Source organism: Mesoplodon densirostris, chromosome 10 (genome assembly GCF_025265405.1).
Source record: "Mesoplodon densirostris isolate mMesDen1 chromosome 10, mMesDen1 primary haplotype, whole genome shotgun sequence".
NCBI lineage: Eukaryota > Metazoa > Chordata > Mammalia > Artiodactyla > Ziphiidae > Mesoplodon > Mesoplodon densirostris.
In genome coordinates, this window is record NC_082670.1 from 69,858,167 (window position 1) to 69,884,619 (window position 26,453).

Below are 26,453 nucleotides of genomic sequence, written 5' to 3' on the forward strand. Positions count from 1 at the left end.
CTTTCCAGGGTGCCTCAGACGCCAGCGGCCCCGAGCGCATACTTACATTACCACCTCCAGGGACATGCTTAATATTGTCCTTGGAACCACACTTGGACTGAATATGGCTGTAGCTCACTTTTTTGGAGACTATCTGGACCTGGAGTGTTAGAGAACAGAAAAAACAACACAAAGGGAGAGGGCTGGTTAGAACCGACACGGGGCAGGCAGTGAGTACACACGTGACCACGATGAGCGGCAGGGAGTGCTGTTAAAACCCCACCTTCAGCAGAACAGCTGTGGAAAAGCACAGGCCAAGGAACTGGAAGGAGCAGGAAAGAGAGTGAGAACACGAACAAACAACACAAGGACAGAAGATGTCGCCAGAGCGCTACATGGGCATCCTCACTGCTCCTGGGGGCCGGCTGCAGTTCGCAGGGTGCAGACAGCAGTGGCCCCAATGCCCACTCAGCCACGGCCCACCCCCCGCCTGCTCTCTCCCCGAAGCTCCTCTCTACAAGGGTCCTGCTCATCCGGACCTGTCCTCACCCAAGGACGGCACTTCCCTTAAATCTGGGGCCTGGAATCCCTGCAGCCAGACCTGCTCTAGGAAGCAAAGGCTGTGTGGAGAAGCCCGGGGCCGCTGGCTCACGGCCCAGATCTGACGCTGATGGGAAGGAAGGGACCAGAGGCCGCTGGACCTGCTATGCAGAAGCCTGGGCACCAGGGGGCACAGGCCGAAGCCACACTTCCACGCAGAGCCCACTTGTCTCAGGACTCAAGAAAGCACAGTGCAATTGAGGTTTAAGTCTAGTCTTCTTTTTGATTCCAGGGTAAAACCCCTTCCACAATCCTCCAGATGTCCAATCCTGTGCCCTGTTTCATATGCGAAGAGACTAGGCTCTGGGCAGGGCTGCAGTGAGGCACAATCTGGGGGGAGGGGCACCTGCACACTGTGTTGCATATAAACGGCTCCCCCTGGAACGGAGCAACACAAAGGCTCAGGATCCAAGATCTGGGACAAAGAATTCTTTTTGAGCCTTCTCAAGAAGGAATAGTTGCCAGCATCCTTCCTTCCTTTTCTTAGAGCACTTCACAAATGATGTTGCCCCCAAACTGAAGGGTTCTCCCCAGAGTAATCTACCCTGAGAAACTCCAACTGTTCTTGCCTTCTTTACAATATCAATGATGAACAACTGGTGAGCAAACCACTTTCCTAATGAACCAGAGACCTACAGGACCTCTAGAAGCTCTCAGGAACCATGGTGCAGCCTTCCCCACCTGCCAACCATACAAAGTCCTTGCCCTGGCCACCTACCTGCCACAGATAAGGGCAGAAGGTTCCCAGGGCAAGAGGAGGGCCCTGGCTCCAGGGTGTGGAGACAAGGGGAAAGAACCTAGCGTTTCCCTGCTGCATCCAGGTGACGGAGCAATCCCTATGCTGAGTGGGTTTTCGCTGGGAATCAGCATCCTAACTTTCAGTACAGAGGTCCTTGGAGAACCAGGACAAATGAAGCTATCTCCACACCCAGAGGTGTTGAGAGGGGCCTTCAGTTGAACTTGAAGCACAGGGGCTCCAGGGTTCCTATTGCTGGAAGGTTACCAGTGCCATGTCTTACCGAGGAAGAAGCTGGGTACTCTGTGTGTGTTTGTGTACATAATGGGTGTGTTTCAGATCAAGGTCAGAGTGAAGGAAGTGACTGAAAGTGTTTGGATCCATTTTATCCAGCTAAATAAATATTCCCTAAAGGGCTAGTGGGCTCCTAGCTCTGTTAACTCTCAGGTTAATAGAGAATATTTTGTGATGCCTGAGTCATCAAACACAGAGGAAGGAACACGGGGAGAAGTAGAAACTAGTTAAGGATAGGAAAAAAGTGCAATAGAAGGGAAAGTGACTGAGGCTGGAAGAAACAGTTGACCAGCTTTTACCTTCAAGAGGTAAAAGTCTAAATAAAACTCACTTTCCCAGCAGGCGGTTTCTGTGCACTGCCAATTGGGCCGGCTGCTTTAGTGACTGCGTTAGGTTCAGGCTTTCGAGCTGGAGCAGCTGCCTCTGTTTTTTTCTCTACTTTGGCCTAGATGGAGATAAAGGGAGGGCAAATTTCAAACCAAGAGGACAAGAGCCCAGATACTAAGAAGGGAAGAAGGCTGAAGGGGACTCACATCCAGGCCAGGCCACCATGCAGAAGCAGGTCACCCTTGCTCCTAGAAAAAAACCACCGATTTGCCAGGGCAGACCAAGCTGGAGGGAGAGGGGCTACAGACCAGACTTGAGACACGAGGAAGAGTTCAAGACACCATTCGTGGAGAAGAGGCAAGAAGGAGGCTAAGTGAGCGATTCTCTTCTGAGTGTGTACTGGGGTTTTCAAATCACAGTGTCCCACCCCCCTGCCCCATGTTCTGATAATGCCCCAAGCAAGCTGCCATGGTCACAGGGAGCCACTACTCATGATGGGAAGTGCCACACCCTCAGGTACGTTGGAACAGAAAATGCTTTCATCACCAGACTGAGTTACTCAACTCTTCACCACGACCTGCTGCAACTTTTGCACCATGAAAACATAAGAAGAGCACATGGGCTGGGTGGGGAACGGGCTGCCCGGCAGCACCACAGCCCCAGATGCCTGGCTGGGTATGTTAGAGCCTAATCTCTTGTCAAAAGCAACTCTTGGGCCCTTATCCCAGTTTTCCATCAGTGTCTTTCAACAGCACCAGGATTCCGCTTCATTCTGGACCCTCTTCAATTTTTTAGCAGCTCTGGATTGAAGCAATTTAAGTATCCTATCCTGAGTGGCGGGGGGGCGGGGGGAGGCGCACGCTGGTGGTGGTGGTTTAAGTGCTAGAGAATGAGACAGGAGGTGAGAAGGTTGCTAATCCCGGGACTTCGAACTTGGACTTTTGCCACCACCTTTTCACACATAAGATCCCCGTGGTTGCTAATAGTTAACAAATAATTCTGGGGTGGATGCACCCAGAAAGTCCTTAAAGTGAAGCGCTGTGGCCAGCCATGCTTCTCCATCTCAACACTCTATCAAGGTCCTTTGTTTAGGAAAGCCAGGGGCTTGCAGCAAGTCACCCTGGCCACAAGAGGACACTAGTCCTCGTTCAGACAGACTCTCCACCCAAGACACAGCTTAGAGAACAAAGAGGCGGTCCATCTTCTTTCTGCCTATCCTGCTGTTCACAGTGCAGGGGTAAGAAACAGAACAAACCAGGTTCCCGCCCAGTGTCTCTCACCTGTTCAAGGCTCAGAGGCCTCCTCTGTTTGTTTTGTAAAGCAGAACACTTTTTCCTCCAAAAATGTAAGCCTAAACCCCAAAATGCAGAACAGGAGAGGAGAAGAGAAAGCTCAGAGCCACCTGCTTGCTGCTGCTGGGAGGCGGAGCCCAGGATGAAATTCCCTGACACTGAATGCAACGTCCTGACTGCTCCCTGCATGGTGGGCCCCTTGAGCCGATGCAAGGACATGCCTGGGAACGGTGCTTAGATGTGGCAGGGGAAGAAGCAGGGGCCAGCCTACCGAGGACCCCAAGCTCCCTGGACTCACCCGGCCTCCTCCAGGCTGATGCTTGATGTTTTCCGTGGAGCCAACCTTGGAACGGACATTCTTCAGATCAGGGGCAGAAGCATTGGTAGCCACGCGGCCCAGCCTTGGGGCAGAGGAGCTGGGCTTGGCTGACGTGGGCTTCTTGTCCACAGAAGGAGTCCCAGAGGGCCGGGGAGGCGTGGCTGTGGGCTTGACGCGGCTGGGAGTCACCCCTGCTGGGGGTGCCACCCCAGGGACGGTGGCGCTTTTCTTCATGGAACTGGTGGAGGTGCTCTTTGGGCGACTCACGTCAGCTGCAAAGGTGGGAGTGAGAGATAACAGATGTGCAGGGGAGACAGCAAAGGGAGCCTTAAAGCCATGGAAGAGGTGGGGGTTTAAATATGGGATCCATGAAGCGGCGGATGGGGTCTTACCTGGTGCAGACTTCGTAGCTATCTTCTTGATGTCTGCAGGTTTCCCCTCAGTCTTGACCGCTGCACAAATGTATACTTTTTAACATCACGATTAACAAAATAACCTACTGAATGGCTCATCCAAAACTGAGGTTCATGCATTCATTCAACGATTACTAAACTGTCTGAGCCAGGGGCTGTGCTAGTATCTGAGAACAAACTAATAAATCAGACAGCCAAGTAAAGACCACGCCCTGATGGAGCGTCCATGGTCAAGCACTGTGTCTTACTTTTTTCTGCAGTCTTGACAATGCCTTCCCTTCTACGTGGCCTTTCTCTGAATGGCCTATTTCTTATCATGAAAGTCCACGAACACAACGTGCTGGGTGCTGTGGCGTTACTAAGAAAGGAATAGTAAATTCTACCTTGGAATTCATGAGAATCCCCTTCACTCAGGATTTTTCTGGATACACATACTTACTAACCTCACATGGAGATCGAGGCTATCACTTTTCAACAGACCTCATTAAGGACTGGTGCACAAGCAGGTCTGCACAGCTGTCTGTGATGCCGGCTGGCGCTATGGCTGGAGCAAAAAGCCAAGGCCCCACCCTCCTCCCCACTGGTTCCCGTGGGAGGGAAGCGCAGTACTCACCAGTGGGCCTCTTGGGCAGGGGTGTAGAGGGGCTCCTACTGCTTGGCCCAGCTGAGGCAAGAGTGGCAGCTGCTGTGGCTTTTGGAACAGTCTGGGTGCTCTTGGAGCCAGGCCTACTGGCCAGGGCAGAAGACAACTTGGATGGCGAGGCTGGCTTGGATGGTGAGGCCCGCTTCTCAGGAATCTTTGCCTCTGCAACAGGCTGCTAATAGGAAAGTGGGAATAAGAGCTGCAGGTCAGCAATAGGCCGAGGAAGTCACGCCAAAGGATGGTTCCATATAAGCTTATGCCAGAAAGCAGGGGTACTGTGGGTTTGGCAGCCACTGATAGGAAATATATGTGGCTATATGATCAAAGTCCTCCACACAACATGAGAAATGGCCATGTAGGGTGCCGTGTGATTGGGGATCAGGAAACAGGGAGTCAAACCACCTGAATCCAACCTGAACCAGTGAGAATGAACAGCCCTGAAAATACCCCACACCACAAAGTATGTCTGCCTCAGGATCCACTGCATTAAATACTTATGTATTTAAGGTATTAATATTTGACCAGAGATCAAACAAATACATAAAACAAAAAATTTAAAATGTTCAGTCAAATTCAGCCATTCTTTTGGCTAAGATGCACCCAGTGAATTCCGAACAGGATGGAGCTGCAGCTGGAAACTGCATTGGCCAAATCAGTCAGGTCTAAGCTCCAGCCCCAGGCAGGCCCCCAACTCACAGTGTGATCTTGGGCAAATCACTGAGCCTCTCTGGGTTTTATTTCCTCATCTGGACAAAGGAGGCTGGAACAAAGGATCGCTACGGACCAGCCTTGATAATAAGTGATGTTAGGGATGGGAGGATGAGGATTCTGTAAGAGCACAGGGACAGTGAGAAGCGGCAGTGGAGGGTGCAGGCCTGACCAACAGGGGGAATGAGGCCAATGCCACAGTTCTGACTGAAAGCAAAAGGGAAAAGCCTCTCAAGTGCAGACACAGGCCATCTGGGTCACTCTAGCTCCTCTTCCATGGAGGCTGGGCATGTAGTCACTATCAAGGAAGGGAAGGAATCAATACAGCCTGGTTTCTACAGGAATAGGCAATGAACAGACTGTTTTGATAAGCAAATATACCATGTTACTCAAGAGAGTAAGCCAAACAACAGACAAAGGGGATCCAGCTCTTATACTCCAAGAGAAATGGCCACACAGAGGGTAGTATGTTGGTGGCGACAAGCAGGATACTGCTTAAATGGAAAATCAGCTAAGGAGGTTCTCAGAAATTAAGGGCTGGCAGCCATTTAAATAAAATCTAACCCTGCAAATGCAGGGTAGTGACCATTCCTACAAACGAAGGGCCCAAGCATGGTGTTAAAGAGCCCTAAGGTTGGAATCAGGGGAAGTGGTCCAGCTACCAGCTCTGTCTCGAGCATGTCGTGGGATTCCGTGCAGAGGGACTCCTGCTCTGTTTACTCTAAAATGGAAAGACTAAACCAGATGCTCTCTGGGGTCTCCTTCAAATTTTCAATACTATGAGTCAGAATAATCGGGTGGGGTCTTATATTTTGCTAGTAAGAGTAATAATAATAAAATAAGTTAGAAAAAAGTTGCTTGAGATAGAAATCTCTAAAGGACGTGATGTTCTTTAGACATCAGGCTTTTGGCCTCAGCAGGTTGCAGAACCAGCCTGTTCTCAGAGTTGGAGTCACTCTCCTGTTTTCTCAATTATATTTTCTCCTCTGCCAGAATCACAGATCTTGTTTTTTCTGAATAGTTTTTTCCCCTTTGTTTGCTCCTATAAATCTTTCTACCAAATAAGGAAAAAAACAAATTTCATTAGGCTTTAGTTTTATCCATCTCTCAAAATGTTTCCATCTGTTTCTTATCTAAAAGATAAACAACGGTAATCATTATGAGGCACATCACCTCTTCAGGTCAGCAGTATCTCAAAATGCTGTCTAAAAGCTGCATGGCAAAAAGACAGGAAACAAGAGTGTGGATAGAGGCCTTGCGCACCAGTGTTGGAGTTAGACCCAAGTTCAAATACGGGCTCTGCCGCTTATTAGCACTGGACTACAGAAATGTTATTTAACTGAGCTCTGAAATGAGGATACTAAAATCCACATTATGGGTTGTTGAGAGAGAGAATTAAAAGAGTTCATGTCTATAAAGAAACTACTACAGTATGCTTCATTTTTGTTATTATTACAGAGTGAACTTCACTAGACAGTACCCCCTCCTTCCCATGGCCTCCTCTGTCTCCCCCAGGATTTGTGTCAGGGAGGAGCTGCTGCCACGGCTCCAGCCACCTTCCCTCTGCCCTCTTATTCAAATAAATTGTTTTCTAAACATCAAGAAAAGCAGTGTCAACTGGGTAAATGAGGATCAGAAAGCTGTATGAGATTTTATAATTCCTAGTCTATACTAGGATTTCTCAGTTTCTTGGCCAGGGTTTCAACCTAGCCTATAATTCCTAGGTTCCACCAGTTTGCTTTACAAGATTAAATGAAAACACTGACATTTCAACATGGTAAACTATTCCTCATCATGATTTTAAAGAGTAATATCGGGGCTTCCCTGGTGGCGCAGTGGTTGAGGGTCCGCCTGCCAATGCAGGGGACGTGGGTTTGTGCCCCGGTCCAGGAGGATCCCACGTGCCGCAGAGCGGCTGGGCCCGTAAGCCATGGCCGCTGAGCCTGCGCTTCGCAGCGGGAGAGGCCGCAGCGGTGAGGCCCGTGTACCGCAAAAAAAAAAAAGAGTAATATCAGGCTGACCTAAAAGGCCCTTCTCAAAGAAAACAAGATGTTAGAAAAGGAAGTCACAGATTCCACCCACCCTCTCCTCCAAGAACAAACCTGTGAAGCTACTGCTGTTCCAAACTGACCCGTTTCTAAGCAATAACGTGTGGGTGACCCGGAAAACTGAAAAACTGCAGAAGGAGCCCAGTGAGAGGTAGCCTAATGCCAAAAGCAAAGTAAGTTACCACCTGATGCTGGAATCTGCTGGAAGATAAGCTGGGAGAGCTAATCACGAATCAACTAATGGAGGAAATGCACTTCTGCGGGATGATTAAGAAGAAAGACAAAGAATTGAATCTGACTGGGAATTTGACGGCGGAATTACACCAAAAATGAGTATATGATTGGCATGTGGAGTGGGGAAACTGGTTAACCAGTATGTAAACAGACGAAGAGTGAGGAGGAGCTGGGAGAAAGGAGGAGCCAGAGCAGAGGCAAGAGTGCCTCCAGCCAGGGCAGAAAAGGCACAAAGGAAAACAGGCCACCGAATTTCATGTCGGCATCAAGAGCTCCCAAAATGATCTGAGTTACCCTTCCCCCTTTGCCCTCTCCTTTCCCCTAGTTCCACCAGCCTGCTTCCATGTCTGGAAGCAACAGAGCCTGACTACCTGACACTCGGAGGGGAAAACTTTTCCCTGGCATGGTGCTCAGGTGACTACTTACCTTGGGCTTCCCGTCTTTTGAAGGTAAGGTGGAAGGCCTGGCAGTGGCAGCAGCTGGGCGTTTGGGTGGGGCAGCCGGTGCTGAGCCTGAAGCAAGGCTCATGGGTTTTTTATTCGACCCACCAAAGGTGGTGGGAGCTGGCTGCTTAGGGAGAGAAGTGGGCTGTGTTTTGGCTTTCGATGTTGAAGTCTTTGCAGGTTGAGTGGTGGCCAAAGGCTTTAAGTTGATTTGTTGTTTTTTTTTTAAAGGCCAACATCAAACACACAGACAAGAATAAAAACAAATTTAAAAAAAAGTATAAATTGCACAATTCAAAGTAAAATTATAAGCAATGAGGATAGATGCAACTGAAAATTAGCACTCCTTTCTTCTGAGCTCAGTAAATAGTGGAAAGATGCCAGGATGCAGATAAAGAAAACTGGGAATTGTTTCTTAATGACAGTGTCACAAATTCCAGCAGTTTGGCACCTGAAGATTTAAATTCAGTCATAACTTTAAACAATTAACTAACTTTTGAAGCCTGCAATAATTCTGTGAAGAAAGTCACCAGCAGGTGATTAGGCTATTTAGCATCTGCACCTCTATGAGGCAATATCAACGTCCTGTTTTAAGCCCACACTAAAATGTGGTATTTGTACTTTGCAATAAGTACCAATAAATGTCTGGAGCTATGATCCACCTTAAAAATCTGTGCTCCTTTTTCATTAACAGAGACTTCAGAATGGATTTCTGAATAATTCTGTAATTCCCTTTTTTATTGTTGTTAAGGGAAGCAGAAACAACATCTACAGAACAGATATTCAAGATAATACGGTCAAAAGCAAAGATTTAAAGGTTTGAGTTAGGCCACCATGGTAAAATGGGAATATAAAATATTTTCTAAGCATGTCCAAACTTGAGGAAGGACTCATAATAGCTCAGAAAAAAGAAATTTCATTTGCATGACTCAAGCAATAATAAGCAGAAGATAGTTTTTAAAAATTACAGCAGAAGACAACCCACCATTCTGGCACCTACCTTTGTTTTCTTCTCTGGGCTTGGTGGGAGCTCCTTGTTTGGAGGGGCGGTGATGTCATTTCCGGTCACACTCCCAGTAAGCCGTCCTTCTTCTAGTTTGGCTATTCCTAAAGGGGGAAAAGTTATGCTAAGCAAATGTTTTTCACACCCATTGCGAAAACACAAGTCTTTGCAGAGACACACCACTAACTAGCACTTCATTCTGAGAAAATCCAGAGCTATGCTGCTGAAAGTGGACAAGACTCCCAAGTCCCCCTCACTGTGACAAAGGACAGTTTTAGACTCCAGGGATTCAAGCAGCCTGTCCCTGTGGGAAAGCAACTTAACTAGGATTTGCACAAATGCTCAGTGGAAGGAAATGGCCCTTGAAGTTTCGTTTCCCTTCCCTGGAGACTGGCAAAGGGGTTCTGTCACCCAACCACTAACTCCCAGAGCACATAGGGGACAAAAAACACTTCTACTAGAGTTTATCTCTTGGAATAAAGGTTGCTGAGAGATGGGATAAGAGCCAGAAGATCATCCAATGTCCTCCCCTTCCTTCCTTTCCCTGTAAAGCACCACTTTATGGAGGATGTGAGAGGAACTTGATCTGGTTCTAGCAGTGACCCAGATTTCCAACAAGGCCGAGGAGACCCATGAAATCAGATCCAGGGCCAGAAATAAAGTCTATAGCCTAAGGCTACGCCCAGCAGCACCACTGTGGGGAGGTGACTCCAGATTTCAATAGGGCTATACCAGAAAGCATTAAAATACCATGAAATTTATAACCTGGGTGTGGAGAACACCTTTCTAACTGGCACAAAATCTAGAAGCCACAAAAGATAAGTTGGACTACAGAAAAATAAAAAGCTTCCACGTGCCCCAGAAAACAATACGAAAAGTCAAAAGGCAAATGATAAACAGGAAAAAAGTATTGAACCTCACATCAAAGACACAGAGCTTATTACATAAACTACTCCTACAAATCAACCAACTCCTATAAAGGCCAAAAAGAAAATGAACAGGAAAAATGGCTGAAAGAATATGAACACCGTTTACAGAAAAAGAAATACAAATCACTTTTGAAAATATGAAAAGATACCATTTCTAACCTAACATATTGTCAAAAAGTCCTAAAATCTCAAAGTAGCTGCTGGGGATAATGTGAGGACATATGCTGCTGGAAGTGTGTGAAATGGTACAAATCAGATGCAGGGCAGTCTAGCAGTATCTCCGAAAATTACAAGTACAAATAATTTCTAATCCAGAATTACAACTTCTGGAAATTTATCTTAGAGATATATTCACATACCTGCAAAATAGCAAATGTGTATGGTCTTTCACCAGAGCATTGTTCCTAAAAGCAAAGGACTGAACCCAGAAGTCTGTTAACTGAAAACTGGTTAAAGCATATGGCAGAAGTATCAATGTTATCTCTGAATTTGAAAAAATAAACCATGACTGATAGGGAACGATCTCTACTCAGTGAAAGAAAAGGCACAGAACAGTAGGTATAACATGAAACCATTGTCTAGAAAAGACAATACACTTCTATTGCAAATATACTTGTACGTGCATTTTTAAAAAGTCTTTGGAAGAACGATGATGAAACAAAACAATGGTGACTTAATTTTGGGATGGGGTGGAGGACCAGGCACAAAACTAGGGAGCGTTAGGAGGCTTTATTTTAAAACTTTTTGTTTTGAAGTAAAGATTCACAGGAAGTTACAAAGAAATGTACAGGGAGGTTCTGTGTACCCTTTACCCAGTCTCCCACAATGACACCCTGCATAAAACTATAGTACACTGGGAAACTGATATTGGTACAATCTAGAGAGCTTATCAGACTTTTCCAGTTTTACATACATTCATTTGTGTGTGTGTGTGCGCGTATGTAAGCAGTTCTATGCCATTTTATCACATGTGTAGCTTTATGTAACCACTACTAAGAATCAAAACACATTAATTGTTCCATCACCACAGAGCTCCCTCATGTTACCCTTTTTTTTTTTTATAGCCACCCCACTCCCTCTGCCTTTCCAATCCCTTAATCTCTGGCAGCTATTAATCTGCTTGCCATCTCTAAAATATTATTTCAAGAATATTATGTAAGTGGAATCACACAGTGTCCTACTTTTTGTAGCTGGCCTCTTTCACCCAGCAACACGCTTCTGAGGTGCATCTGTGTTGTACATGAGAAGTCCATGGTGTGGCTGTACCACAGGTTAACTGTTCACCTACTGTAGGACATTTTGGTTGTTTCTGGCTGTTTGCTATTATAAGTAAAGCTGCTACGAATATTTATTACAGGATTTTGAATAAAATAGGTTCATTGTTACTAAATGGAAATGCAATTAATTGTTTCTTACATGTTGATAGTGTATCCTGTGACACTGATAAACTCACTAATTAGTTCTAGGGGTTGTGAGGGTAGATTCCTTGGAATTTTCTACATAAACAATCATATCATCTACAAACACAGCCAGATTTTTTTCTTCCTTTCCAATCTATATGCCTTGTATTTCCTTCTCTTGCTTTACTGTGCTAACCAGGACCTCCAGTACTATGTTAAATAAGAGTGATGACAGCAAGTATCCTTGCCTTGTTCCCAACTTTAGGGTGAAAACATGTAGTCTTTCATTATTAACTATGATGTCAGCTGTAGGTTTTTTGTATATGCTCCTTCTCAAGTTGAGGAGGCTCTCCCTCTATTCTTTGATGACAGTTTATCATAAATGGGTGTTGGATTTTGTTGAATGAATTTTATGTGTTTATGATTTTTCTTCTTTAGACTTTTGATATGGATTATACTGATTGGTTTTTGATTATTGAACCAGCCTTGCATACCTGGAATAAACTCCACTTGGCTGTTGTGTATAATCATCTTAATATACTGCTGGGTGTGATTTGTTAGTACTTTGTTAAAAATTGTTGCACCTAAGTTCATGGGAGATATCAGTCTGTAGTTTGTTCGGTACTGTCTTTGCCTGATTTTGGTTATCAGGATAATACAGACATCATATAATGAGTTAGGAAGTGCTCCTTCCTCTTATATTTTCTGGCAAAGAACGTGTAAAATTGGTGTTAATTATTCTTTAAATGTATGGTAAAATTCTCCACTGAAACCATCAGAAGCTTTTTAATTAAAAATTCAATTTCCTGGGCATATACCCAGACGAAACTATAATTTGAAAAGATTTAGGCACCCCTATGTTCATAGCAGCACTATTTACAATAGCCAAGACATGGAAACAACCTATATGTCCATCAACAGATGAATGGATAAAGAAGATGTGGTGTGTATATATACAACAGAATATTACTCAGCCATAAAAAAGAATGAAATAATGCCATTTGCGGCAACATGGATGGACCCAGAGATAATCATACTAAGTGAAGTCAGTCATAAAGAGAACGACAAATATATGACATCACTTATATGTGAAATCTAAAATATGACCCAAATGAACATATCTACAAAATATAAAGACTCACAAACACAGAGAACAGACTTGTGACGGCTAAAGGGGAGGGAAGGATTGGGAATTTGGGATTAGCAGATGCAAACTCATGTATTTGGGATGAATAAACAAGGCCCTACTGTATCGCACAGGGAACTATATTCAATATCCTCTGATAAACCATAATGGAAAAGAATATTAAAAAAAGAATATATGTATATATGTATAATGGAATCACTTTGCTGTACAGCAGAAATTAAAACAACATTGTAAATCAACTATACTTCAATAAAATAAAAAATTTCAGTTTCTTTAATGGCTCTTCAGGTTACCTATTTCATCGTGGTTGAGTTATGGTAATTTGTGGGATTTAAGGAATTGGTACATTTCTTCGAAGTTATTGAATTTGTGAGGATAAACGTGCTCCTAGTATTCCCCTATTATGCTTCTAATGTCTGTAGTGATATCCCCTGTTCCTGTTATTGGTTGGTTGTGTCTCTTTTTCACCTTTGTCAGTTTTGTTAAAAGTTTATCAGTTGTGTTGGTTTTCTTTAAGAACCAGCTTTTGGTTTAATAAATTTTATTTTCTGTTTTATTGTTTATAATTTCACTGATCTCTGCTTGTTTTGGATTTATTTCATTCTTTTTTCAGTTTCAGAGTGTTGATCTGAGACCTTTTCTCTTTTCTAATGTAAGCACTTAGTGCCACAAATTCCCCTCTCAGTACTGCTATAGATACATTCAACAAATTTTGACATGTTCCTTTTTCTTTTTCTTTGGCTGTGCCACAAGGCTTGTGGGATCATCCCCCAACCAGGGATGGAACCCTGGCCCCGGCAGTGAAATCGCCAAGTCCTAACCACTGTACCGCCAGGGAACTCCTGATACATTCATTTTCATTCAGTTCACTGTATCTTTAAAATGCCCTCTGAGAACTTCCTCTCTGACCCATGGATTATTTAGAAGTATACTGTTTAATTTCTTAGTGATTGAAGATTTTCCTGTGGTCTATTATTGGTTTCTCATTTGTTCCATTATGGTCAGACAATATATTCTGCATGATTTCAATCGTTTAAATGTATTGAAGTTTATTTTATGATCCAGGATCCATCTTGGTGCATGTTCCACGGGCACTTGAAAAGAATCTACAAACAATAAATGTCGGGCTTCCCTGGTGGCGCAGTGGATGAGAGTCAGCCTGCTGATGCAGGGGACACGGGTTGGTGCCCCGGTCTGGGAAGATACCACATGCCGCGGAGCGGCTGGGCCCGTGAGCCATGGCCGTTGAGCCTGCGTGCCCGGAGCCTGTGCTCCGCAACAGGAAAGGCCACAACAGTGAGAGGCCCACATACCGCAAAAAACAAAAAACAAAAAACAATAAATGCCAGAGAGGGTGTGGAGAAGAGGGAACCCTCTTGCACTGTTGGTTGGAATGTAAATTGATACAGCCATAATGGAGAACAGTATGGACGTTCATTAAAAAACTAAAAGTAGAATTACCGTATGACCCAGCAAGCCTACTACGGGGCACATACCCTGAAAAAACCATAATTCAAAAAGATACATGGGGCTTTCCTGGTGGTGCAGTGGTTAAGAATCCGCCTGCCAACGCAGGGGGACACGGGTTTGAGCCCTGGTCCGGGAAGATCCCACATGCCGCGGAGCAACTAAGCCCGTGTGCCACAACTACTGAGCCTGCGCTCTAGAGCCCGCGTGCCACAACTACTGAAGCCCATGCACCCAGAGCCGGTGCTCCACAACAAGAGAAGCCCACACACCACAACGAAGAGTAGCCTCCGCTTGCCACAACTAGAGAAAAGCCTGTGCACAGCAACGAAGACCCAACGCAGCCAAAAATAAAAAATAAATAAATTTTTTAAAAAAAGAAAAAAAAGGGCTTCCCTGGTGGCGCAGTGGTTGAGAGTCCGCCTGCCGATGCAGGGGACACGGGTTCATGCCCCGGTCCGGGAAGATCCCACATGCCGTGGAACGGCTGGGTCCGTGAGCCATGGCCACTGAGCCTGCGCGTCCGGAGCCTGTGCTCCACAACGGGAGAGGCCACAACGAGAGGCCCCTGTACCAAAAAACAAACAAACAAAAAAAAAAAAAAAAGAAAGAAAAAAGAAAAAAAAGACACATGTACCCAAATGTTCACTGCAGCTCTATTCACAACAGCCAGGACATGGAAGCATCCTAAATGTCCACTGACAGATGAATGGATAAAGAAGATGTGGTACATACATCACACACTGTGGTACATATATACCACATCCATATATGGCTGGAATATTACTCAGCCATAAAAAGGAATGAAATTGGCTCATTTGTAGAGATGTGGATGGACCTAGAGTCTGTCATACAGAGTGAAGTAAGTCAGAAAGAGAAAAAGAAATATTGTATATTAACGCATATATGTGGTATCTAGAAAAATGGTACAGATGAACGTATTTGCGGGGCAGGAATAGAGAATGGGAGGGTGGGATGAACTGGGAGATTAGGATGGACATATATACACTACCATGTGTAAAACAGATAGCTAGTGGGAACCTGCTGTATAGCACAGGGAGCTCAGCTCGGTGCCCTGTAATGACCTGGATGGGTAGGAAGGGTGGGGCGGGGGGGGGGTTGGGAGGGAGGTCCAAAAGGGAGGGGATATATGTATACATATAGCTGATTCACTTTGTTGTACAGCAGAAACTAACACAACATTGTAAAGCAATTATACTCTAATTAAAAAAAAAAGAATATTCTGCTGTTGTTAGGTGGAATTTCTATAAATGTCAATTGGATGCTGCTGTTTGATGTTACTGTTAAATTCTTCTTTACCTTTACTAATATTCTGTCCAGTAGTTCTATCAATTGCTTAGAGTGGGATGTAGAAGCCCCCAACTACAACTGTGGATTTGTCTATTTCTCCTTTCAGCTCTACCAGTTTTTATTCATTGTATTTTGTGTGTGTGTGTGTGTGGGTGTGTGTGTGTGTGTGTGTGTGTGTGTGTGTGCTGCGTTGGGTCTTCATTGTGGTGCGCAGGCTTCTCATTGCAGTGGCTTCTCTTGTTGTGGGGCATGGGCTCTAGGGTGCACGGGCTTCAGTAGTTGCAGTAGGCGGGCTCAGTAGTTGTGGCTCACAGACTCTAGAGCGCAGGCTCAGTAGTTGTGGCACATGGGCTTAGTTGCTCCACGGCATGTGGGATCTTCCGGGATCAGGGCTCGAACCCATGTCCCCTGCATTGGCAGACAGATTCTTAACCACTGCACCACCAGGGAAGCCCATAACTTCTATTTCTTTGCTGAGATTTTCTAGTTCCATTTATTTCAAGAGAATTCATAACTTCTTGAAGTAATTTTATGATGGATTTTAAGAAGGGATTTTAAAATCCTTTTTGTATATTAGCAGGTAATCACTGTTTAAATTTAGTGTGCAGGTAGTTTCAATAACAATTTAGTTCCCAGGGCCCTTGTAGTGCAATACAGGCCTGCTGTGTTTTTCTGGTTCCATGAGGCTGTCACTCAATCCCTGTTGGTATTGCCTGCAAGGGCTCAAGGCACTTCCGTGGGACAGATGGTTTCATTGGGTGGGGGATGAGTGATGCTGGACCCATGGAATGCAGACTTTCTCCTGGCCTGATTTCTGGCTGCCTGATGCTGGTGGACTTCCTGTTTTGAAGCCACTGGGAGCAGGAAGCACCTAACTGGCCTGATGATGGAGGAAAGAGTGTAGCAGGAAACCTACCTACCTTTCCTTCTGCTACTGGGTAGAAGGCTGGTGCCGCTGGTGCTGTCACCTAGTGGGGGCGGGATGAGCTTCCCCGCCACTGTGGGTGGATCAGGCCTGCAACTGCTGCCAGGTGTGAAGTGCACAACAGGTAGGCCCTGATGACCTCTGCTGACACTGTACGTGCAAGAAGATTGAGTCCACCAACACTGCTGGATATGGGGAGGGAAATAGGGCTTCCCCGTTCCTGGTCTTTGGTCAAAAGAGAGCAGGTTTTTCTTTCTTTCTTTTTGCCTTTTCTTCTTCTTTTTATCTATGCTTGTGGGTGATTCCAGGTTGTAGACACTCTCCAGTGCCCAGACCAGGACACATGGAAGATTAAAAAGAAAAGCCAGGGAACTCACTGCACTGTCCTTCCTCAAGGCCTGAGCCCTATCCAGCCTGCCCTCTCCCTTCTACCTTTCAGATTCCTTTTCTGATTATCTGGCGCATTCTTTCCAGAGTATCTAGCTGTATTTAGAAGAGAGGAACAGGAAACAGTGAATCAATGTCACCTTCCCTTGGAAGGAGATTTTCTAATGTATAGCATCTTGTACTTTTTGATGCTTGAAACCATATGCATTTCTAGTTGAAAACGGAATTTTTTTAGTTTTAAAAATATGAAGAAAGAAAACCACCCCCACCTTGCAAGGTATTGGTAACGCCTCTGTTCTACAGCAAGCTGAAAGAATATCTCACCAAATGTCTGACTTGCTGCCACTGGCCACTGGCCTCAGACCACCATGAACATTTTTCAATAAGCACAGGATTTTTCAGCAAACAACATGAACACTTCATGAAGTCTCATTGCTTATGATATAAACATGCAACATCTCAACCTGCACAAGTTAAGTGTCACCCAGTGAAAAACGCCTGACCACCACATAAGCAGAAACCATAGTCTTCCTCCCAGATAGTGCTTCTCACCATGACCCTCCTCCTTTGCTTCCGGGGTATATACCAGCCAACTGCTAGAGACCACCACCCAAATATCCCTACAGTTGCACAGAAGAATGTTCAAAAAGAATACAAAACTGCTCCCTTCTGTTGCATCTTTCCATTATTTGTACTACTACTCGCTGGAAAACCCAGGCTCAAAATCACAGCATCATTTTCAACTCCCCCCCCCCGCCCCCCACCCCCTCTCACCTTCCACACCCAGTTTTCAAGTCCAGTTGATTTCGCTTCTGGTATACTTCCCCTATCATGTCCTCAGTAGTTCACCTTTTACTACTACATGAATCCAACTGTCATCATGGGATTTTTTTGCCTTCAATCCTCTGTCTTCCAGTTTATCTTTTCTACTGAGAACAGGTGAATCTTCTCAAAGCCAAATTTGGGCCACTTTATTTATTGTCATAGGCAGTCAGGACAGTTTTTTGAACATGGGAGTAAGGTTTAAACAACTCAGGGAACAACTAAGCTTGGGTTCCAAACAACTTTCTAGATTTGTTATCCCATTATTTCTTGCCACAGATGTACAGATGGCTTTGGCATATTTGCTCAACCCATATCCTTCTCCAGAGGAGCCCCAGATGAAGTGGGCAGCTCAAAATGGCCAAGACTGGTGAAGAAGGCTTTGGTTCCTGGCACACAGGTGACTGGACCAAGCTGAGACAATAAGATATATTTACTCATTCTTTCCCTAAAAGAAAGAAAATATGAAAACTATAGCCAAGCAACCTTGGGTTCCTGAGATATAAAGTAGGGCACAGAACCCAAAACCATGGCAACCAATGTCCTGTACAGACCAGAGACACAAAAGAAGCAAAAAGTAAGAGACGGCAGAGAACAGTTTCCAGAAGGGAAGAGAATGGAACACATGTTCAGGGCAAAGCAGAGGTCCTAAGTGAGACACACAATGGCTGTAGCTGGGCTACACTTCCTGCAATAGGATTCCCTGAGATTGTCAACATATAGCTTTTTATAAATTTGAGTTCCTATGAGCGTGTTTCTGTTCTTTGAAACTAAATAATAATTAAGAGAAGCCCCACAAATACTCGTCATTGTTCTTTTACCTAATATGAGCTGTCTGAACTTCATACCTTTGCCTGGAAGGCTTTTCCTCCACGTTGTTAGGCTTCCAAGGCCACCTCCTCCCAAAAGTTTTCATGATTCACAATCCTCTCATACAACCCCCACCCCCTGACCCCTGCCACCCCAACTAGATCACAAGTCGCTCGAGGGTAAGGACAATATCCGGGGCCTAGGTAGTGGCATATGATAGGTATGGTGAACAATGAATCCTTATATAGCTTTATCTACATAGAGTTTAGCAGTCAGCATTCAAACATTTATTAGGCGAACAGATCAGTGAGGTTTGTCAGTCATCTGACATTTTTTTCCTACCAGCGTGAACTTCTCTTAGTGTGAACTAGGACAAACTTGTTCTGAAATAAACAAAAATCTTCACTCATTACCACCTAGAAGGTATACGGCACTGAACTGGGCACCTGGGGATCAAGCAAAAAAAGATGAGACAGTCCTATCCAGGAGGCCCTTACAGTTCCACTACAGTTAGAAGGAAGCGACAGCATAGAACACCTGAGTCTTACCATCTTGGAGTCGTAAGAAATCACGGAGGAAATATGATGCTTTTTTGCCCACCTCTATTTAAAAAAACAAACACACACAAAAAAACACGTCACACACCTGCCAGTCTTCAAGGGTCCTTTCCACTTACCCTTACCCCTAGAAAATACCACTTCTAATATTAAGAAAAAATGAGTAAAACATTTTTGTAAATATGTACTGAGAGGTATAAATACTAGAGGAAACGGTTCCTAGGAAGAGAGGCTATTTTTATAACAAACAAAACACATATTGTAAATCTCCATTAACTAGCTTGTGAATCACGGTCCTTTGTGCACAAACTGGACTCAGGAAAACAAGCTTTTGTAAGACCACCAACAATAAGACCCGTGGAGGGCTGGGGGTGGGGAAGAGAAGAAAGGGCCAGGAAAAAAGACAAAGCGGCAGCCGCAAGGACCGCAACATTTAGCTGTTTATTAACCACAAGTCTCTCCACTGTCCACTTTCCCCTTCTCCCCACAAATCCTCCTAACACAGAGAGAGAAAACTAGAAGCAAGACCGGGTCAAACATGAAGAACAGGAAAAGAATATTAAATAGCCAGTTTTAAAAGGCTCTTTTTCAGCTTGAACAAAAGCAAAACGTTCTCAAAAGCAAAACGGAAAACAGAGCTTGCACCCAGACTGCGCTACTTAATGAGAGGAGGTTAGTGCTGATAAAGCCATTGTGAATCCACAGTGACAGATTTTCAAGCAAGGAAATCAATCAGTTGTGATTGGATGATTTAGGGCTCGGGAATCATCTGGTTCAAACCAACAGGGAGCTGAGGGGTGGGAGGATGGGGGGAGGGATGGGCAGGGTGACATGAGGTCAAGTAAGGGGCTCTATGTCTTATGCCCACCCCTCTCTGACGGGATTCGGCCCACGCCCTCAGTCCACACCATCTGTCACACCAAGAGACGTGCAGGTTGACCCAGCTAGAGTCACTTTGTGCACTCTCTCGCTTCACTCTCCCCAACCTTCCGATGCAAGGGAATTCAGCTTTCCCTGGGTAGTCACAGGCTCCAAGCAGGAACGAGCCGCCTAACGCTCCTGCCGGTAATCTGTCACTTTGGTTCCTTCCTTGCTGTCTGCTTGTTCCCCATGGAGGCAAAATTTAGAAACATACCATCACGTGGGGTCTCTTCACACAGGAACGATGGAGTGCTCTGGGTTGTGGTGACCTCAATTTCCTTCTTCCCTGCCAGAACTGTCTGTCCTGGCCGTTTCTCACCTCCCCGGCAGACTTGGAAGCATGAATCCGCTCTAGTTTCACTAGTATCTTCTTGTCCTTTTTCCTTGCTGCTTACTTCAGGAATCTGCTCCAGCTTACCATGGAGATAGAACCCAGCAGTGCCCAGTTCCCTCTTCCCAGAGCTGCCGCTGCTGTTGTTGAAGTGGGTCAGTTCTTCTCTCCTCTTGGCCACTGGTTCCTCGCAGTTGAGAGGAGGTATCTCTTCAGTAGACAGAATGGGCAGTTCTCCAGGGTTCAGTTTGTGGCTGGCTGTCTGTTCCTCAGCCACCGTCATGGAGCGCCTGATGGCAGGAGCCCCCAGTTTTTTGGGTGTGGGACTCAGCACTGGGCTACTGGTGAGGGGTAGCAGGCCAGAAGAAAGCTCTTCTTGGGCGGGAAGTTCAGGATACTTATCTGCAAGGTTGACAGCTGGGGGGACTGAGAGATGAGAGCACTCAGACAGGGCCCGGCGCATTGCCTTTTTCTGCTGGGGGGCTTGGTCAAGCAAAGCCCCCCCCTCAGTAGAACTCAATTTCTCCAACTCCTTATCATGGTCTTTGATATGAGAGCTGGCATTCACATAGTCCGGGGTGAACTCGACCCTAGTGATTGGTGGAATGGCAGCGGGTGAGTGTGCAACAGTGGGGGCTGGGTGGGCTACAGCCACCGCTAGGGAGGACTCATATTCGAGCTGCCCAGAGCTATCACTCACCACCCCAATCACCCGGCAGCCAGCAGGGATGTCATTCTCCTTTCCTGGAGTTCCTTCCCTTGAGTGCTGAGGGTCTTGAGCCACTGACACTGGATGAAAGTTGGGGTTCCAAACACTGGTTTCCTGCTCCTTAACATACTGGGTGGGCATGTCAGCAGCCCCAGGGAAATCCAGATCTGGCTGGCTCTCTGTCTCCGGCACATTCTTCCCTGCCACCGTCCCCAGAACTATAGCGGCTTTGTTTTTGTCTGGCCCCTCTCTGGATCCCAGATGTAACTCGGCCGTCTTCTGGTGCACCGAGTTCCCCTCCAAGGGATGGCAGCTGTCTGCAATCACATACCTGCTCGCAAGGTGACCCGAGGTGGCTTGATACTCCTTGTCCTGTGCTTCAATGCCGAGCTCTTTGTCTAGCTTCCCCTCAAAGAAGCAGTGCTTATTCTGCTCCAGGAAGCTGGCATTCTTCACAAGCCCGTCTTTCAGCTGCCCGTCCATGCTGACATTCAGCCCGATCTCATTCAGCTTGCCCTCTGTCCTCTGCCACTCAAACCCAGCTTGGCTCATTTCTTTTGTGGAATCCACCCAGCACTGTGTAGGCTGGCCCTGACAGAGCTGACCGGGAGTGGCAGTGCGTGAGGCTGGCTGCCTGTGTGAGAGCGACATCGCCTCTTCCACGGCTCTCCCCGCCGCTCCTGGAGCTCTAACACCACCTATGATCACAGAGCTGGCAGTGACATCACACCAAGTCCCCAGCATTCATGACTAAACCTGTCTATCACCCAACACTCCTCTCTCCTCAAGCAGTTGGATGATAAATATATTTACTAGTGTGAAAGGAACGAAGGAAGAAGGAAGGAATGAATGAAAAAGAAAGAGAAAGCAAGGAACCTGCTCCTTTCTGCACAATCGAATGCCACTGTTAAACTGAAAATGTAATTTCCTGTTAACTGGCACTCTGTTTAGATCTGCAGTTTAAAACACGGGATGGTGCTAATCTGGGTACTGAGGATAGTAATGATGCCAGCTTTCACCGTGTGTACCCACACACTCGCTTATGTGACACTATGCCCACACTTCCACTGTCACCTACTCAAAAAACTGTTTTAAAAATAAGACTCATTTGCCAATCCTAAGCCATAACCCTTAAAGAACAAAGACTCCAAAAAATTGCTCAAAATTTCACTTAAAAAAAGGAAACTTAATGTAATGTCAAAATTGGAGGCATTCATTTCTCAGAGGAAGAGTAGTTTTGCTGTCATAACAACTTATCAAATTCACTTGAAAACTGACATGAGTGAGTCCCCAAAGCCCAGTGAGAGCTCCATCTTGTAGCTCTGCATTGTGCAAGCATCTAATAAGCGGTTCATTTAAAGGTTTCAGTGATCAGCACTTTGGGGACATGTATCCAAGTTGTAAGACACTTGTGTGACAATACATGCTCGTACTTTTACTCCTGCCCCGATCCCTCTTAGTTTCTTGGACAAGATGTGTCTCTCCCTCCTGCACCAGCCCTGCCTGCTCTTTCCAGCCTGCTGATCACTTAGTTGCCACGGGAACACACTGCAGCAGTTCATCTTCCTCCGAACTCTAGGACTTAGGGACCTTGGCTATCTGTGGCTTAGGGTTTTAGCCGCCCACCAGAGCCCACTGCCCCCATTTAATGCAGCATAGTCCTTTGCTGCCCTGAGCTTTGAGTTTACAAACTGTACTTTCAGGATTGAGGGACCCACGAGAGAAAATTCTTGAAAAAAAAAGTTACACTGAAAGGATAGGAAAAACTCTGCCTTGGACAAAGCTGATTTTTGTTGCCTAGCCTGTAAGTCACTAATCGAAGTAACATAGGATATTGTGAAATAGTCTATCAAGAATACAAGAGGTGGACTTCCCTGGTGGCACAGTGGTTAAGAATCCACCTGCCAATGCAGGGGACACAGGTTCGAGCCCTGGTCCAGGAAGATCCCACATGCCGCGGAGCAACTAAGCCCATGTGCCACAATTACTGAGCCCGCGAGCCACAACTACTGAAGCCCACGTGCCTAGAGCCCGTGCTCCGCAACAAGAGAAGCCACTGGAATGAGAAGCCCACACACCTTGCCACAACTAGAGAAAGTCTGCGTGCAGCAATGAAGACCCAATGCAGCCAAAAAAAAAAAAAAAAAAAGTGAAGAGATTACCAAGGCCCAGCCCAAGACAGCTTCCTTAACTGGAGCCTCTGTCCCCATTACTCAACTTCTCTACTTGCTATTCATACCCTTCACATAATTTTCTCAATTCCCAACTAGAGCGCAAGAACCAACCCTAATATGTTTCCTGCATTAGCATCAGTACCTAACACAGAGCTATGTTCATGGTCAGGAGTGGCAGTGTTGCAATGATGGAAAAAATGTGAACTTAACCTCTGTCCTGAACATTAAATGAACTCGTATACACCTCTCCTTCCCCTTGACCTTAAGTAGCTTAGCAGCAATACATGCGAAAGCACAATAAAGGTTCATTAGCAAGAAACTAGGGTCACCTTACTCTACAGCAAAGCTCTCACCAAGGAAAAGCAAGGAAGGATGTATAATAAAATGAAAAATGAAGGTGGTGCCAGGAGGGTCATGATTCTAATTAGTAACGGGAAAAAATAAGAGATGAGTCTTGGGTATATAAAGGCTTGGTGATAAAACATGGTCAAATTCTGGCTTTCAAAGAATGAGGAAGATGTGTCTTATTCCTTAGCAATTGTCTGCTACTATTTTCCATTCTCAAGTGGACTTACATTTATGTTGGTGTCCTGTTACAGTGCTCAGTGCTGTGAGCATCCCTTCACTGCTGCTTCTGAGTGGGCAAGCAGGTCCCCCAGCTTCACTAAGAAAACATGGAGATCCAGAGGCTTTTACAGAGGGGAGGGGACAGAGTGGCTTATAGTTTGATTACACTATTGTTTTGCAACACGTACCAAGGAAGAGATCACACGGAACAAGAATTAATGTGTTTATTTCTCTCCCAATGAGGTGACTGCTACCTGGATGGCAAACAATGAGAAAAATCTAGTACAGCATAATTAGTAAAACCTGAGGATGACCCTGTCAGTGCCCTAGTCCAATTCAGAATTACAAACACAATCTCACTCAGGAATGCACATTCACCCATGGGAGAGAGCTGCATCAAGGAACTCAATCCCCCCACCCCAGTCACTGTGATATTTTATCAAGTTGGCGGATGAGGAACTTACATGAAGTCTTAGAAAGCTGAGCGTGCCCAGGTAAAAAGAAATGTACTTAAGAACCTGAAGACTTAAATTCTAGACTCAGCTGCGACTAGAATTCCTTGCCTCTGGGTTCTGCTTCTACTCATTCAGAACTCACAGAAATGTCACCTCCTCTGTAAAGTCTCCTAGACCCCCAACTCCTGAACTGAATCCTTAATGTTTACACAGAACTGTACTTGTTCTACTTCTTCTTAGGATTTGGAAACTACACCATAATCTTTTCTGTATGTGCCTTTCCTGGAAGCTTCTAGAAGGCAGGAATAAGACCTGTCCACCTCTGCTATGCAGGTGCCCAGCACAGTGCTTGATACAGTGCTTAAGTAGGCTCTCAAAAAAGTTCTGCTCAAGGAGGAATGGACGGATTCCTTTCACGGACTTCTATCATTTGACCTGATCTCTCCCATCGTTAAACTCATGTAGACAGGTGCCGATTTGGAATGTCCTCTGGGCTGAAGGTTTTTAAGTTCCATTCTATCTGAGTCTGAGGAAAGTGTATGGACTCCCATGTGTCGGTCAGAAGGCGACCTCTCTTTTATCAGACTGTATAACAACTTGTCAAGCTTCCAAGGGCTCTGGCACAGCTTGCAGGTCTCTGATCTCAGCATATGCACTGGCAGATGTTTCTGTTTTTGCCTTGTGCCTTGAGCTAGTACTCAACCTGTTCAGGGCCTTGGTTTTGATACCTCCACAACTGGTTTCTCTGCATTCTTTCACTTACCAAGGCAACAAAACTACTTTCCAGATTGACCAAATGTTCCCTGTTACTGTCTCCAGGAAACAGTTTCTAATAAATTATCATTACAATGAAAGTCGATAAGTCTACTGATTACAATGATGGATGACACTCTACTAATAAAAGCTGAAGACTGTGAAGCTGCAATCTAGTTTCTTACCTGGAAGAAAATGATGTTTGTTTATACATAAATATACATGTATGCAAAAACATTTCAAAACCGTATTCTACTAAATCTTAGAAAAATTTCTAAGTACATGTTTAACTCAAGAAAATCGTGATTCTTCCTGATTAACTTTCAAAAGTTGGGAGGCAGACAGAATGAAAAAACTGAAGCTAGTAGTCTGATTTACGTGACCCTTGATAAAGGTAATTCATTTACCAGGACCCACAAAATGGAGGCCGCCCCAGTGGCTTGGCCCACAAATCTAAATCTAAGTCAGCCTGTACTTCACTGTCAAGGAAAGCACCTCACTGTCAAGGAAACCTAAAACACACCAAACAATCCTACGACTCAGCTTCAGTTAGCTCACCTTACCCTAAAAAATTGGACCTATTAGCCTTATAAGGAAACCCCAGGCCTCCTAGCCAGTCATGCCCTATTTCTCCCAGTTGCCGCTTATAACGCTCTATAAAACTCGCTCTTGCCCAGAATCCCTCGGTAAGAGCGGTCCACTGTTGTCTGCTGTACTCCCCTAATCCATGGATTGTTCTCCCTTAAGTAAAGGACATCACACTCATTACTAAATTGCATTATTTTTGTCATTTAACAGGCAAAAGCATTAAAATGCTTACAGATGAAAAGTCCCCCAAGAAGTACAACTTGGAAATTCCAGGCCTTTTGAGCACTGAACCTAGCATAGCCTCCCTGAAAAAGATAAGAGATTCATGCAAGGAAACTAGGTAAAAGCCCAACTCCCTCCACCAATTACCTCCAGTGTAAAGTTTAAGATCCTCTGCTCATGGAGGTACACACGACTCTCAGGACCCTTGAAGAGCTTACCTTCTTTTCTCCCCAATCTTGTCTCAGAATGTTTCTCCCTGCTCCCCACATGATGTATATACCAGTCACACCCAAATGTTTGCTAGTCCTCAAATATTCCATGCACTTGCACTTCACTATGCCTCTATGCAGTCTATCCCCTAGAATGCCTTACCCTGCTTATCAGCTCTTCAAACTTCCAGACCCATCAAATGTCACCTCCTCCAGTAAGCTTTCTTTTGCTCTCCTAAGAGGACTTACTTTCTGCTCTGTATTCCCATGGCATATAGCTCATCCTTCTATTATAGAACTTCTCTCACTAGAGTAAAATTATCTGTTTATGTGTTTATCTCCCCACTTTGGAATCCTTGAGGAGTAAAAGCTGTGGCTTCTTGATTGACCCTTAGAATGTGGGAATAATGTTACCTGGTGTTTGCTGAATGAATTAATGAACTAAATATTAAAAAATCCGGGCTTCCCTGGTGGCGCAGTGGTTGAGAGTCCGCCTGCCGATGCAGGGGACACGGGTTCGTGCCCCGATCCCGGAAGATCCCACATGCCGCGGAGCGGCTGGGCCCGCGAGCCATGGCCGCGGAGCCTGTGTGTCCGGAGCCTGTGCTCCGCAACGGGAGAGGCCACAGCAGTGAGAGGCCCGCGTACAGCAAAAAAAAAAAAAAAAAAAAATCCAAATCATGTTGAGTGTTCACTATCTGCAGAGCAATAGAAAATGTTTATATGACAA

General features: G+C 45.4%; 1 protein-coding gene across 15 annotated transcripts in view; it reads right to left on the reverse strand.

Moving 5' to 3' along the window:
- MAP4 (microtubule associated protein 4) overlaps positions 1-26,453 on the reverse strand; it is a 176,087-nt gene that overhangs the window by 9,945 nt on the left and 139,689 nt on the right. For 8 of the 15 annotated variants that reach the window (XM_060111181.1, XM_060111180.1, XM_060111179.1 and 5 more), the window contains 7 exons: positions 9,037-9,143; positions 8,020-8,235; positions 4,574-4,778; positions 3,940-3,999; positions 3,527-3,819; positions 1,941-2,054; positions 47-139 (listed from right to left, as the gene is read on the reverse strand). In XM_060111181.1, the coding sequence (XP_059967164.1) occupies positions 47-139; positions 1,941-2,054; positions 3,527-3,819; positions 3,940-3,999; positions 4,574-4,778; positions 8,020-8,235; positions 9,037-9,143 (1,088 nt within the window). The remainder of the gene's footprint in view (positions 1-46; positions 140-1,940; positions 2,055-3,526; positions 3,820-3,939; positions 4,000-4,573; positions 4,779-8,019; positions 8,236-9,036; positions 9,144-26,453) is intronic. The other 7 variants (XM_060111188.1, XM_060111177.1, XM_060111187.1 and 4 more) reach the window with 3 other exon arrangements.